Source organism: Hyperoodon ampullatus (assembly GCF_949752795.1).
Source record: "Hyperoodon ampullatus genome assembly, chromosome: 11".
NCBI lineage: Eukaryota > Metazoa > Chordata > Mammalia > Artiodactyla > Ziphiidae > Hyperoodon > Hyperoodon ampullatus.
The window spans coordinates 79,086,028-79,100,970 of NC_136924.1; the positions used below are offsets into that span (position 1 = coordinate 79,086,028).

Here is a 14,943-nt window from a genome sequence, read left to right on the forward strand (position 1 = left end):
CCCTTAAGTAAACCCCAGAAAACTCAGTTATCTAGCTTGCTCTGCTCCAAAGGCTCTGCTAATCAGAGTCAACTGTGAAAGACTTTGATTCAGAAGTGAGCAGTTAGAGGAAGGGGCTCTGGATAGCACCCATTTGCTCATAAGGATGGGAAGCATTCAACTGTTGATTATTGCAATGACTGAATTAAACAGGGGGTTCCCACAGTGCTTGATAGGAATGCCACAGCAAAGAGGGACTTATCTTTAAGCAAGTTTTGTGGTGTAGTTTTTGGTATTGTTTCTGGAAGCTTTACCTTGACCCTGGTTCTCCAGCTCTCAACAACTTGGTCAACAACTATATTTCCTTTTAATAAATATTTCTGCTGCTTAACTGGCCAGAGGTAGTTTCTTCTGCTTAAAATAAGAACCCTGATTGATACTCAATGGCTACTAGAAGTGGCTGAAGGTGGTAGATCCTCAGGAAAGTCAGGACGATCTCTGAATGGTTATCTGACTCTGTAAGGGCTGATGGCTCTAAAAATCCAGCTAATTTTCTGGAAAAAAAAAAAAGTAAAATCTGGCAGCCCACAGCCCACAGTAGCAAAGTAACAAATTATTAACTGCAGTCACTTGAAATGAAGTGACAAATGAAGGCAAGACTATGGGAGATCCAGTGGCTTCTAACGCTGAACAATATGAAGAGCATGAAGAATTCAAACACAAAATTAGTTGCTTCTGATTCCACAATACAGCTTTAAAAAAAGACAATGAAATGCTCACAATCCTAATTGATGCTCACAATTCTCAGTTCAAGGCAAGAATCACAGCCATCACAGCCACGAGCTACTCCCTGACACTGTTCCCTGGGAGGGAAAAGCCAGCATTAGTGAACAGCACTGTCTTCTAGAGGCCAAGAGAGCCGATGGGCACTACTGCTTTCAATGTAGACCGCGGGATAGGGAGGTAGCAGACCCCAGGGAGAAGCACTTAACTAGAAGAGGCAGGAGGAAATGGTTACTGTGATTGCTACAAGGATTGGGTTAAAATACTTTGACCTGCAGTGACCACTGGCTCTGGCTACCTGATCAGACAATCTGTATGGACCAAAGAGATAGGCATCCAAAAAAATTCCAACTTAATAAAATGATTAAGATATCCAGGTTTAGTGAAGAGAGGTCTGACTTGAGCCACTGCAACAAAAATTTGTAACGTCTTTTCCAATTTCTAGTCCTAAGTCAATTCACAGACCCAGAGTTTTTTGAGTGAAGTAGAGAATGCAAGTACTTGAAGACATATATTGCAATGACATCACAGGTATAAACTGTAAACTCTCAACTTGGCTTTCCTCATAAAGGTAACTGCACTGGAGAAAGGGAAATACCAGGTCTTTTGGGTACTATTGTCTAATAGCTCTGATTAACACTAAAACTGGGGGCCCAGAATACCATTGTGAATTAGTGGTCAAAACAGATGCCTGAGGGAATCAAACGATGAATGTACTTTTAATCTGAATCTGCCTCCTATCTAGCCCGGTTGAGCCCTAAACACACATACAGTATACAGTTGGAATTGGAGGTGGAGATAAGATTACTAGATAGTCATTTCAATGAAGCTGCTGCTGCAGATGTGCATTCTTTATTAGAACTCTTAGCACCAGGTATATGACTATTAATCTGGCAAATGCTTTTTCCCTTCTATTTCAACAGACAGAGAACACCTATAATAGCAATTTTCATATGACAGGTAGGGTAATAAACCATTTTATCTTAGGGTTATATAAATTATTTGGCTCTGAACCACAATATACTTATTTCATTAAGACCATTACTGTCTCACCATTACACAGGACAACTACATTGATGACATATGTCTCCAGTACATATACATAATACATACTCAAGATCCTTCATAAAGAAAAGGTATGTAAAAAATATGAGTCTAATATGAGTGCAGTACAGTGGGAGATAACATCATATAAAAATATAAGAGCTATACCTCAATAAAGTTTCTGAGGGGTCCAGTGATCTTCAGCCTATCAGGATAGCCTCTTCAAAGTTAAAGATAACTTATTGTATCTTGTGCCTCCTGACACTAAGAAAGCAGCACAGTGCTAGGTGGGACTCTTTGAAGGCTGTGTGTGTGTGTATGCGTGTGCGTGTGTGTGTGTCCATGTGCGTGTGTGTATTACTTTGGGAATCTTGCTTTGACCTATTTATGAAGTGACCCGAAAGCCTCTAGTTGTGAGTGGGCCCCAGAGGAAAAAGGAGGCTTCCTAGTTAGTCCAGGCTACAGTGCATCTACCTAGACTTAATGACGAATAGACTCAACGGGTGTTAGAAGCGTCAACAGTTTATCAAGAGCCTGTGGTGAGTTCTGATAGAGGAATCCCACATTGATCTATAAAGGTTTGGAACAAAGTCATAAGGTTTACCCCATGAGACTTCACTAAGAAGCAGTTAGAAGAGTGAAACTTCATGTGGAATCTTCCTTGCTGGTGAGGGTGGTGGCAGACTTTGGGTTTTGGAGGCAGCAGAGGTCGTGAAACGGTTTTAGTGATACACAAGTGGCATAAACGGCAAAGTGGAAGCTACCATGGTTTTCTTTAGTGCTTGTTGGGGAAGGAGCAGCAGCAATGGCATTTCCTCACTAGGCCAGTACTATGTCATGGTTTTAGGCTTTAATTGTGCAAGCTGAGCTGTTTCTCTCCTCCAAATAACCTCTTAATAAACAAACTCCTTTTTTGCTTAACCAGTCATAGATAACGTCTGTTGCTTAAAATTAGGAATTCAAACTGAATATAAAAAATATATAATTTTCAAATAGACCAACACCTGTCAAATACTTATAAGATCTTAATATTAGGTTACTCTCAAATTCTCTGATAAAGGGATACAATGATAAAAATTAGTTCTTAGGTGGTAAACTGATGTGAATGTTGGAGCTTTATGTATAAAACTGAGGATTATGGAATCTCATGCAGGGAATCTCAGCTGAACCAATAAAGATGAATGAAAAATTACTGGAAAAAGAATACAGGATAATAAATATCTTTAAAAGAGAAAGAACAAGAAGAGATGTATGTTGGTACAGCAATCTCAGAGAAGGAAAAGAAGTGCTGGTAAAATTACTGTCTTGACTATTCGTTTAGTATTATTCCATTTAGTATTATTATTTTTAAAAAATAAAAATAGTCGGACAATTTAGTCAGACATGTGATTCATCCATAATCTAATGGATTTCATTCAAAAATAACGTGATGATCATAAATGACTTATCTTTTACCTCTCTGCTACAGACTAGAGTTCACATATCTTAAATAATTGGCCTCCCCTTAAGGAGTGAGCACAAAGCTTCCAGAGCAAGACAGGAACACAGAGAGGTCATGTCAGTGCATATGAATCAGCAAGGAACAGAATGTCAAGGAGGTTTTCTCTGTTTTTATATGAGAAGAAAAATACCGCATCTCTTAGAAAATGATTTTTTCATGCTGTTTCCAAGGCACTATTAGTTACAAACCAAATTGTTATTTTTGCTATTTTTTTCAAAGGAAAGAACTGATGGCTGAGGAGATACATATGATGGAAAACAACTATACAATAAATCAAATAGATTAAATTTTAAAACTACCAAGTGTCTTTTAGTAATAATCCCATCTCCTCTCTACTGAAAGTTGGAGATTATGATAGTGGAAGGAAATAAGAAAATAGTCATTTCAGGAATTTCATTTAAAAAGCAGCACATGAAAAATAACTCAGTTTTTAACTATTTATATATTAGAAAAAGAAGTCAAAGAATCAGAACTAACAGGTATTCATAAATATCCAGGATAGTTAAAAAGACTATTAATCTATTATGGAGTAAGTGTACAATCCTACAGATATAATTTCTATAGTCCAATTTAAAGTACACAAGAGGAAGGTTGTATATTTTTAAATGTTTTAAAAGAAACTCTTGTAGATATTAGTGCAAAGCCTGAACTGTTATTGTTCATTGTATCTTTCTTGTAAATGAAAATAATTTTTTCTTTCTATATCTCAAGACAGAATTAAGAACTGAGGGAATTCCCTGGTGGTCCAGTGGCTAGGACTCGGCACTTTCACTGCTGTGGGCCTGGGTTCAATCCCTGGTTGGGGAACTAAGATCCTGCAAGCCATGCAAAAAGAATTAAGAACTGAGAGCCACTGAAGAGAAGTGTCAGACTGGAGGAAAGAGCAGGGCTATGTGGCTTAGCTCCAGGTTAAAGTCGAATAAAATAAAATTAAAAGAAATATATTTTCCAAGCTAACATAACTTTAAAATTTAACAAAATGAATAGTTTCCAAACAGAATATGTTGGGATCATGACTCATTTTCTTAATTTGCTGCATAAAAAATAATTGTTTGCCATAATTACTTGTATATTTTAGTATATTTTAAAGGACTGAAATAACTCTGATATGTTAGTTCTATTTTGTTTTTTTTAATTCCTAAGATGAAGTACAATTTTAAGGGAATTTGGCATTAGCCTATATGACCCTTGAAATGAGTATTAATTCCAATGATGTATCTATGAGGACTTTATGACAACTAAAGAGAATAGGCTAAGGGTTTAGTTTTAAACACTGGTACTAATGGGCTGGATTGGACTAAAGGTACAGATAATACTACAAAGAATAGTAGAGCTAGGCTTGGTTTATAAAAACAAACAAACTATTGTTCACTTATTACTGCTACCACATAAGCCTGTGGTGGTTTCAACTTCAGAGCCCAATTTATGATGCACATTTTACAGAAATCTTGTTTAAGACTGTGTCAATATTTCACCACCACCTAATATGGTCATGACAATTAGGAAAACAACGGGCCTGTTTTTTATATAATCAAAACCTTAAAACCCTGCGGTAATAAAATAATATTTAAAGTATCTAAACAAATAGTCTTTGTTAGGATACTCAAAAGCTCACCATAGGTGAAAAACCTATTTAAAAATAATGTATAAATCGTATGTAATATATGATTTCAAGCAATTTCCCAAACGAGATGTGTGTGTGTGCATGTGTGTGTGTGTATGTGCACACGTGCTATCCATGTCTTTCTATTTTTCTTCCTAATTTATCTGGATGGAGCCAATTTAATTAATTTATTTAGACAGAGCCTGTAAAATTTATCTAATTTATCTAGATGGAGCCTATAAAAGTAAAAGGTATATTACAAGCTTGTTAGTGAAGAAACTGACAATCCTAAAATACCATTTGAAAAATACTATGTAAAGTAAATTATCAAACCAGATTTAAAGAGTTACTGAGGAATCTCCCTATATGGTTTGCAGTCAGATAGAACCAAGTTAAAATCTTGACTCTCTCTTTTACTAATCTTGGGCAGTTATCTCACACTGTTGACTTAGTTTTCCTTGTCTGTAATATGCAGATACTACTTTAGAATAGTTTTGAGGATAAAGTGAAACTGTATAAGTAAAGCAGCCACCATGGTATCTTGGACAAACTTGGCACTCAATAAATGGCTGCTGTTTTGTATTTTTTGCTGATATAGACTTAGATTCCACTTAAGCTGAATGTGTCTAGTTATTCCTTTAGCATTAAGGTCATATTAAGATGTTTTTTTGGTTTCTATATTGCTGAATTTCCATGGTAAATTTTTCCAAAGTTGAACAAGCTTAGACCTTTCAAAGTCTTCTCCTAGGTTATATCCTCAATAGTTCACTCTAAAACTCTGATTTCCATGAAAATGTCAACATCTTTTCCAAATATAGAACTCAAAACAGGACACTAAAGCACCACAAGAGAAGAAGATGGTAACATGTAGGTTCCTGTCTCCATGATCAATTGCTTTCTATATCATTGAGTATTTCATGCACTTCTAGTTCTCTTAGCTGTTGATGTTAGGGTTCTTCACTGATTCTAACTACCATGGTCTTTTTGATAATCATCTCTAGATATTGACTTCACTCTAGGTAGTACAATGAAACTGCTAGTATAAATGAAGTTGGCAAGGCCAACTGCTGTGATATAGAGGAAAGAGTACAGGATCAAAAAAGGAAAACTCAAGTCTCACCTATGGTTTATTAGATCTAGCCTTGGAAAAGTGAACATTTCTATCATCTTTGACTCTCCAGTTGGTAAAATCAGAATAATAACCATGCAGGTGATTATAAGAATCAAATAATGTATGTAAAAATCTTTATATATGTTAGTTGTTAAACAAATATGTATTGCCATTATGAATACCAGGGTATAAACTCTCTTTCTTGATGATTTCATTTATCCTTGTGTCCTGAGCACAGTTCTCAGGCTATTAAAGATGTGTAACATTTCTTTATAGAATGGAAGAAAAATTTAAACTGAAATTTCCCAGTACACAGCTTAGAATGGAACATGGAAGGGTATACACAAATGCATGTTGTATAGATATAAGGATCTATGTTGTATAGATCAAGATGCTAGCAATTTGGAATACCACTTCATTATTCATTTCTTTCTAATAGTTTAATAGTAACATGGTAAAGGCAATAGTGGCTCTTAATAAATAGTTCGTGAATAAATGAAAACATATATACATGCTTTTTGACTTCTAAGGTTGGCTAAAGGGTAAGACAACATCTGAAAAAAAACAAACTCCATCTCCACTGCCCCCAATAATATAAGCTTCATGAACCAGGACATTCTAGAATTGCAACCAAAAGGTATATTAAGAATCTAGAAATAGACTTTTTAATAAAAATCTTTATAAATTAATTTGCTTATTCCTATAAGAGACCAAACTCTTTGTCTTCTCACAGACTATTGTCCATCCTCTTTTTACTATGTAGCCTAGACCATATTTTAGTTTCCATTTGACTGAAGTAAAAAATCCACTCTTATCTCCATAGTCTTAAGTGATGTTCTGGAATTCTGTTGTCAATGATTATCAGCACAATCTTTTTGACCTTTTTTCAAGCACTGCCATATGTTGTGGTATCTACTATTGCTTCAAGCCATTTTTTGACCTCTACTTAAGGTAGTATGCTCTTACACTTTCCTTCCAAAACCAGACTTTTACCTTTTTAAAGATATGGTGGTCCTCGTCCTCCACAGCTGCTTTGATCTGGTAGATACTACATAGTGCCATATGACTAACAAAACATAAACATTGGTCTCTGTTATCCTCTTATTCTTCTTGGCTTTTAATCTGAAACTTTCATTTCTGACCTATTCACAAACCTTTGTCCCTATTCTTTATTCGTGACTGTTGCCCACAGAAGTGGTTTGCCAAACGGTTAATAGCTCAGACTCCAGAGCCAGACTCTCACTTTCTAGTTTTATGATCTGGCGGTTAATAATGCTTTTGAGAGTAATGAATACGTACACACACTCTTAAATGATAATATCCTTAGACTAGTGCCTGAAACTTAGCAAATGCTATATAAGTATTAGCTGTTATCGTTGTCATCATCATTTCAATATGGGGGCCTCTGATAGCTATCACTTCCTCTAGGTCTGACCTCTGATTTTCCTTCTACACCAGCTGCTCACCATTTACATCATGAGCTACCCAGCTATTCTTCACTTGGGCCCATCTCAAGAAGCTATACCTAAATACAGGCCTTTAATGATAGCATACCCATCAGGCATGTCAACTCCTGAATTCCATGGCCTATGACTCAAAGTTGACACTTTGGTTTTATTGATTTGTTTTTGATTTGAATCAGTTCTTATTACCATCTGAATTTTAAGAACTCTAGTATATTGAAGGAAAGGAGAAGTCATCTGAATATCCAAGAAAAAGCTAAAACCTTTTAATGAAGAATAAAGCTAATTCACTGTAATAATTCAAGAAGTGATTAATTACTTAGATGAACATTTTAATTACACAAAAACAGAGAATGAACGTTTTTAGATACTGAGTCCAACTAAAGTATTTATACTTACTGTACTTTGATTTAGAAGTTTTGCTTTGCTTTGAACAAAATTACTATCCCAAAGACCAGTTAAAGAAGAGTACATTAATTGCTGTGCTGAACTAGTTCTTAAGTGCAAATGCATAAAATTTCATTTTCATTTTAAGCTGGAACGTATGTTTTATTCCCTGAAACAAGAATAATGGAAACTTAATCTAAGCATTAAGCTATGTCTATAGTATCTTTTCTCAGTTACCCACTGTTGAAATGGAAATGGTCAATAGATTTGCCTCACCAAAGTAAGTTCTTTCAAGGTTATTCTTATGCAAGTGACTCCAGCAGAATAAGAAAGAGGATCAAGAAGATTGTTAAAATAGAAAGTGAAAAACAGCAATAAATCTGATTTTAAAGTATACTGTATGAAATAATCTTTCAAAGAAGAGTATGAGATTGAAAAATAGTAACTTTTTAGATCATACTTATATAAATCTTTAAATTCCCTTTGGCATCAAAAAATGAGGTACAACTGAAAGTACAGATAACAATTGAGTGTGAGGGTATATTATTCATTTTAATATGCCTTGGTCAGATAAAAGCATTTTCTAATATGAGACCCAAAGCAAAAGTCACAAGGGCAGATGCTGAATTGCTACTGAGCTGCATCTTGCATAGGCAACTCTACAGCCTGCCCCAGGACAAGCAGAAGCAAGGCCAATCGATTAGGATGAGAAGGCGCAGGAGGCTGGGGAATGCCAGAAAAGTGTCACTTCCTTACACTGATGTATAAATTATGCACAAAATAACTACTATGATGCACGTGATTTATACCAAGACTCAAAAACCCCTGTGGAGACTCATCATCTGTCAAGGAAAATGTTACTCACAGTGGTAACATAGTTTAGAACTCTAAGAGGCATTGGACACCAGCTCATCCAACTCCCAAATTATTAAGAGGAAAAAAGTAGGGCACCACAAGATATTCAGTAACTTGTCTTGAAATCATGTTTAATTCAAGTAACTGTATAACTGAACAGAAACTAAAGAGAGTTCATTTTGGCCAAATATTGCCTTTTATTAAACAGTTTGAGATGCAAACACTCAAGAATATTGTAGAAAACCCGGATTAAATGAATCCTTTTAGAATTAAGAAATTATAACAATGCTTTGACCACAAAAACTTTGAAGTAAAGATAACTGCTCCTTACTCCTCTTTAAAGATCTAAATTAAAAGGATCCTCTAATGTGAAGATTATTTTCCTGGAGGTGATTTAGAAAATACAGGCCATAATTCTGGTTCTTAAGAGGAAAAAAAAATAATCTTTTATTACATTTGGATGGGATTTTATTTTTTAGGAATCACTGCTTGGCTGTGAGTAGTTGTTGCTTGCTGAATGTTATTCACACTTCCTCCCTCATAGCAAGCTCATGTGTAACACTCTTAACTTGTGGGATGGGTTGGAACACTTCATTCTAATCCAAGGGCCATAGGTCATTTTCAACCACAAATTCTTCCTCCCTAGGGAAGTGTCAAGGGATGTGGTCTTTCCCATCTCGTTTTGCTACAACCTCCTTTAGTCTAAAATAAAGTTTATGTCACTAATGACCAGGCCTAAAATGTTATAATGCCTTATCTGGCAATTAATATCAAGAAATCTTTTCCAGAACAGCACCTTAGGAATTTCAATTGTCTAGTTACAATGAGGCATAATGAAAGAATAAATATTTTAAAGGGCTGACAGGAAGAAATTTTCTCCTCAAGATTATTTTTATAGCCTGGAGCAGGAGTTGACAAACGATTTTCTGTAAAGGGCCAGATAGCAAATATTTTAGGTTATGTGGGCCCCATGGTCTCTCTGAACTACTCAACTCTGCTGTTGCAGCATGAAACCAGCCAAAGAGTAGCACATAAACGAATGGATGTGGCTGTGTGTTTCAATAAAGCTTTATTTATAAAAACAGCAAGCCAAATTTGACCCATGGGGTGTATCTGCAACCCCTTAATCTAGAACTTGTAATGATTCAAGAGAGTTTGAAACAGAAAATTTAATTTTAATAAAACATATTATGGCTGTTAAATATAAATCACTACACTTGGAGATACCTAGCTGATTCTCAGATAAATTGAGCGCATTTTTAAATCTTTTTAGGTTTTCCTGTTTACCTTTCCCTCTCTATTATACAAATTATAATGGAAATTTCTAAATTCATTAAAAAATGAGACAATTTCTATCAACTAATGAAAAAATTATGAGAACTGAGACTGCAAAACTTTGGCTTTTCAGTTTCATACTAAATTTGTGAACTCAATATAATAATTTTATTTTCTGGGTTTAACAAGATAGATCTTACAGAGGATTTTTTAATACTATCATTTAGAATACCTATAAGAAAGGCACTTATAAGATAGTCGCTGAAACAGATCCATTATTAATTTGAATTATTTTTCTGGTTGATCATTTCAAAACTCTCTTTGTTTGGATTTGATTACACTTAACCTTTGATTATTATTAGGACTTGGAGTAACAGGATAAGTACCATGTATTCACCTTAGTAAATAATTTAGGATGCAATTTCAGTGTAAATTATGATGCACATAATTAGTACATAGGTAGTATAGGTATAAGTAGCCCCTTTGTCCTGTCTAAGATGTTTAGACCAGATGAATATGAGTATTTACAAAGTTCAGGGACATCCCTATTGATTTGATACAAAAAACCCCTGGTAAATGGCATTTAAAAGTAAAACATTTTCTCAGTATAATCCTAATTTTAATCCTAGTATAATTCTAATTCTAATTCTGAGTATAATTTTAATACTCAAAAGGATTGGATCACTGATTAAAAACTTGTTGATTGTAGATACCCAGAAAAAGCAATGTTATCCTCTGTGGTGATTTGTAATTCTACTGCATTTAATATTGTAGGATAAATTATAAGTTATTTGAAAAGTTAGGCATTTCAGATTTTCATTCTGTTTCTCTGTCTTTTAAAAGTAAAAGACTGAAGGAAAAGATGTAGAGAAAAGAGTCTTCATTTCAGTCTTTCAGTGAATTTGGTAAGGGTAAAATGATATTAAAGCAAAGATTGGTTAGGACAAAAGACATATAAAGACAGAAACTAACACAACATTAGACTTCTTCTTACAAAGATTTTGGAAAACTTCAAGAGGGGATGATTACTTCACAGACGGGAATGTAAGCCCAGTTGGAACCAAGGTCTACAGGGCTTTTGAGGTGTCTAATGTTGAAAATCTCAAGTTGACTCTCTAGTTAAAAAAAGCTGGAGAGGAGAAAGGAAAATTTTTGTTCTGGAAAAGTGGTCTTCTCTGATGCAAACAGAAATCCATCTTACAAAGGAAGAAGTAGAGATGAGTTGCCCTAATTTAGTCTTTTGGAAGCAGAAAAAAGATTATGAATTTGCTAAAAAAACCCTTTTGTTTCTTCTAAATATTACTCTATAAGTTATGAGATGTCTTTTCTGTGTGTGTGTGAAAAATTTCCAAGCCCCCAAAATTCATAAAAATTAACTTGAAACACTGAAATCCATTTTGGAAAAGAATCAGAGTGTAGAGAATCTTAATTTTTAAAAAGTTATATAAAAAAGAGATCTAGTAATTGGTTGGTACTTTCATTTCAAATATTTTATCCACTTTCCTTTTTTATAGCTTTTCTGTTTGGAGAGATGGAAACATTCAAATATTAAAAGTATTCCACAATATGTGTTATTTAAAAAACTCTCAAATCCCAAAGTGGTGGTAATAAGCTTCCTATTAATATAGTGATTAAATCAGTTTTAATCTTCTGTGAATCTAGTAACAAGAATGGAATAAACTATTAGAATCATGTTGTAAACCTCAGAGGAAATAGAATGCCAAACATTAATCTGAAAAGCACACTTTTAATTAGCAAAAAATAATGCTACTAGGCCTTTCTGTTTTTCTTCAATAATGTACATATATATTGAGACCATACTCTAGCTGTTCTATTTTATTACATGTATTAACTCACAGCTGTTCTGGAAGGCAGGTATTAAATTTATAGTTCTTAACATATAAAGGAACAAGCATAGAGAAGTGGAACTCTGGTGCACAGAATGTAATATTGTCATGATTTTGTTGTTATTTAATGAACATTTCTAAGTGTGATACTAGTTTATCTAACATAAACAGATACTAATCCTTTAATATGATTGCAAGAACACAGATTAAATGGCAGAGTTCATTGTCAGTTCCCTTCAAGGGCTAATTTACCTCACACAGGGACCAGGTAACTCCTGTAAAGGCATTTCCTGCTCTCATTTTAAATGTTTCTATGGCAGCCACAAGACTTCTTTTGAGAGGAAAGTAATACATGATTTTAAAGTTTTTAAAGTTTTTTTTAAGAAAAAATTTCCATTTTGATCAAAGAAATATTCATCTAAGATACTCTTATGAATGGGTTTGTTATGTTACATAACTTCTTGTCCAAATTTAGTGCTCAAGTAAGAATTGGCCATATATTATTAAGAAAAGATGGTTAAAAAAGGATACATCCATAGGAGTTTGGGATTAACATATACACACTACTGTATATAAAACAGATAACCAAAAGGACCTAGTGTAGCACAAGGAACTATACTCAATATTTTGTTATAACTTATAAGGGAAAAGAATTTGAAAAAGTATTTATATATATATATATATATAGATAGATAGATAGATATAATACATGTATAACTGAATCACTTTGTTTGTACACCTGAAACAAACACAACATTGTAAATCAACTATACTTCCGTTTAAAAAAAAAAACAAAAGGATACATCCACAAGACTTCTTGAATTTATTTCAAGTCTGTGTTCTTTCACTATCACAATTCCTGTGTGTATGTGGAAAGCATCTATAATTCCTTTCTTGTATGGCTGCTTCTGAACTAGGTTATTTAACATAAACTCCTTGGGGATACATATAGAAATAGGAGTTTTCTGGGAATATATCACTTCCTGAAAAGTCAGTTGACTATATCTGGCTCAGAATTTTCTCTTCAGAAGGTTACGCACCCATTGGGAATTTGTTTGGGTGAGACTGCTTTTAAAAACACCTTGAGATAACGTGCCCAAAGATCTAATCCCATATGAAATATGCTTCTGTGAGTGGTTAAGTTATCTGAAAAGCCTACTTAGCAATTTTTTACTCTGCTGACAAACTCTGCTTTGTTGAAACCTAATGGTAGCTACTGAGGGGTAAGATTTACTTTGTATCATACCAAACTTGGCTTCAAATTAAGAGTATGGAACTAAAGTGGTATCATGAGTTTTTATGACACTCCTAGTCTTCTACTTAACTGTCAACTGAAGAATAATCTTTTATTTGTCATTTTGACCACCAATGAATTGTGTCAAATATCCTCATACACAGTATGTTTTATGTTTTATTTATAATTTTATTATGCTATATTATATAATACTATATATTATACAATATATAGTCTTTAAATATGATACTTTATAATATATAACATGTTATACTAAACATATAAATGAGACATAAAATAGTGTGTGAGAAAATTCACCATATAATGTTATATAATATACTGTAATATAATATGCTTATTACAGAGATTCCTAAGTCATCCTAAGTGTTTCTCATCTTGGATACTACTTAAGAAGAATAAAGATTTGTTGAAAAATCTACAAATTAAGCTATTAAGTCCATTATTTCCGGCCACTGCTCAGACTCACATATTAATAAAACCACGTTGTACTGAAATGATGTTTATTTTGTAAAGCTCCAATATGCATTCTGAATTGTGACAAGCACATTCTGAATTTTGTTTTTGAAATGGAACTATGGCAGAAGAGCTTTAATTTGATAACCATAATAAAATCTATTAGAATCACAGTGGTGTTAACCCAGTCCGAAGGCCTAACGAGCGCATACAAATTTTGACAAATATTATAAGAGATAACAAACTTATGGCCCCAAAACTAAAAGTCTATAACTGTTTACTTTCTTCTCAAGTATAAAGTTAAATTGAAAATGCTATAGGTCATTTCTAGGAATCCAGCAAGAAATTATTCAGTGTGCTTTTTTTGTTGACAGATGGAATTTATGTTTATAGACATTAACTATTAGAATATATAATTATATCAGAAAAATAATCTTAGATGAAGATTCCTAAATTAGATGGCAAAGGACATTTTAAATATTTTAAAATTTCATGTCATTGTACCAAAGCCAATGCTTCAGTTTGTGGAAGCACAAGTTAAAACCCTTCAGGGGATACTTACCCTTTTCTGTTCCTTTACATACTCTATCAATTCATCTCTTGTTCTCTTCACTGCCTCTTCCACAGCCTTTTCACTTCGCTTTTGCTCTTCTATTATTGCTGCCTTAACAGTTTCCTGTTTGTGGGAGGATGAAAAAAGTCAGGGAGGTATGTGCTATGACATGTTTGTGCCCATTTTATATAAACTAAAAACCCTCTTCAGTGGGTTGAGCTCATTCTGTTCAAAGCATACCTTTAAACAGGAATAAGAACTTACAAAATCTTTTGGGTTCTGTTAGAGATTCCACAGAATTCACTTTTCTAAACTGAGTGAAAGGGAAAAGAAATGGAGTAAGCCATTTATTGCAGGGAGCGCCTGACCGACTCCAATGGCTTCCTTACCAACCTTTCATTTGATGTTTACATGATTGATTGCTTTCCTGTACTTTGCACTGTCCACATAAGACTTCCAACTTGTGTTTATTCTTCCAAGAACACCCTAATGCTCTAGGCTGTTTTATTCACATTTAATTTTCCCATCATACAATAATCAAGTGTGGTCTGGGTGGTAAGATTTACAGCTAGTTTAGTTCTTCTGCCAGGTTAAGATGTTGAGAGCTGGACACCATGAATGAGAGGTAAGAATTCTACCCTGTGTGCTAATATATGAAATGAGAAATCTAGGGAAAAAGTGATATTCCCCATTTTACTGAAATAGTAATCAAGAACCCTGAGAGAGTTCAACTTTTCAGATAAAGAGAAAGAAGGCTAAAATTCTGAAAAAGAATATATGTAAGACTTCTCAAAAACCAGGAAATATTTTCTGCTAAAATAGCATTTCATAGAC

General features: G+C 34.0%; 1 protein-coding gene across 1 annotated transcript in view; it reads right to left on the reverse strand.

Moving 5' to 3' along the window:
- CCDC91 (coiled-coil domain containing 91) overlaps positions 1-14,943 on the reverse strand; it is a 312,709-nt gene that overhangs the window by 39,256 nt on the left and 258,510 nt on the right. Inside the window, exon 12 of the mRNA XM_079714620.1 lies at positions 14,119-14,232. Within this exon, the coding sequence (XP_079570746.1) occupies positions 14,119-14,232 (114 nt within the window). The remainder of the gene's footprint in view (positions 1-14,118; positions 14,233-14,943) is intronic.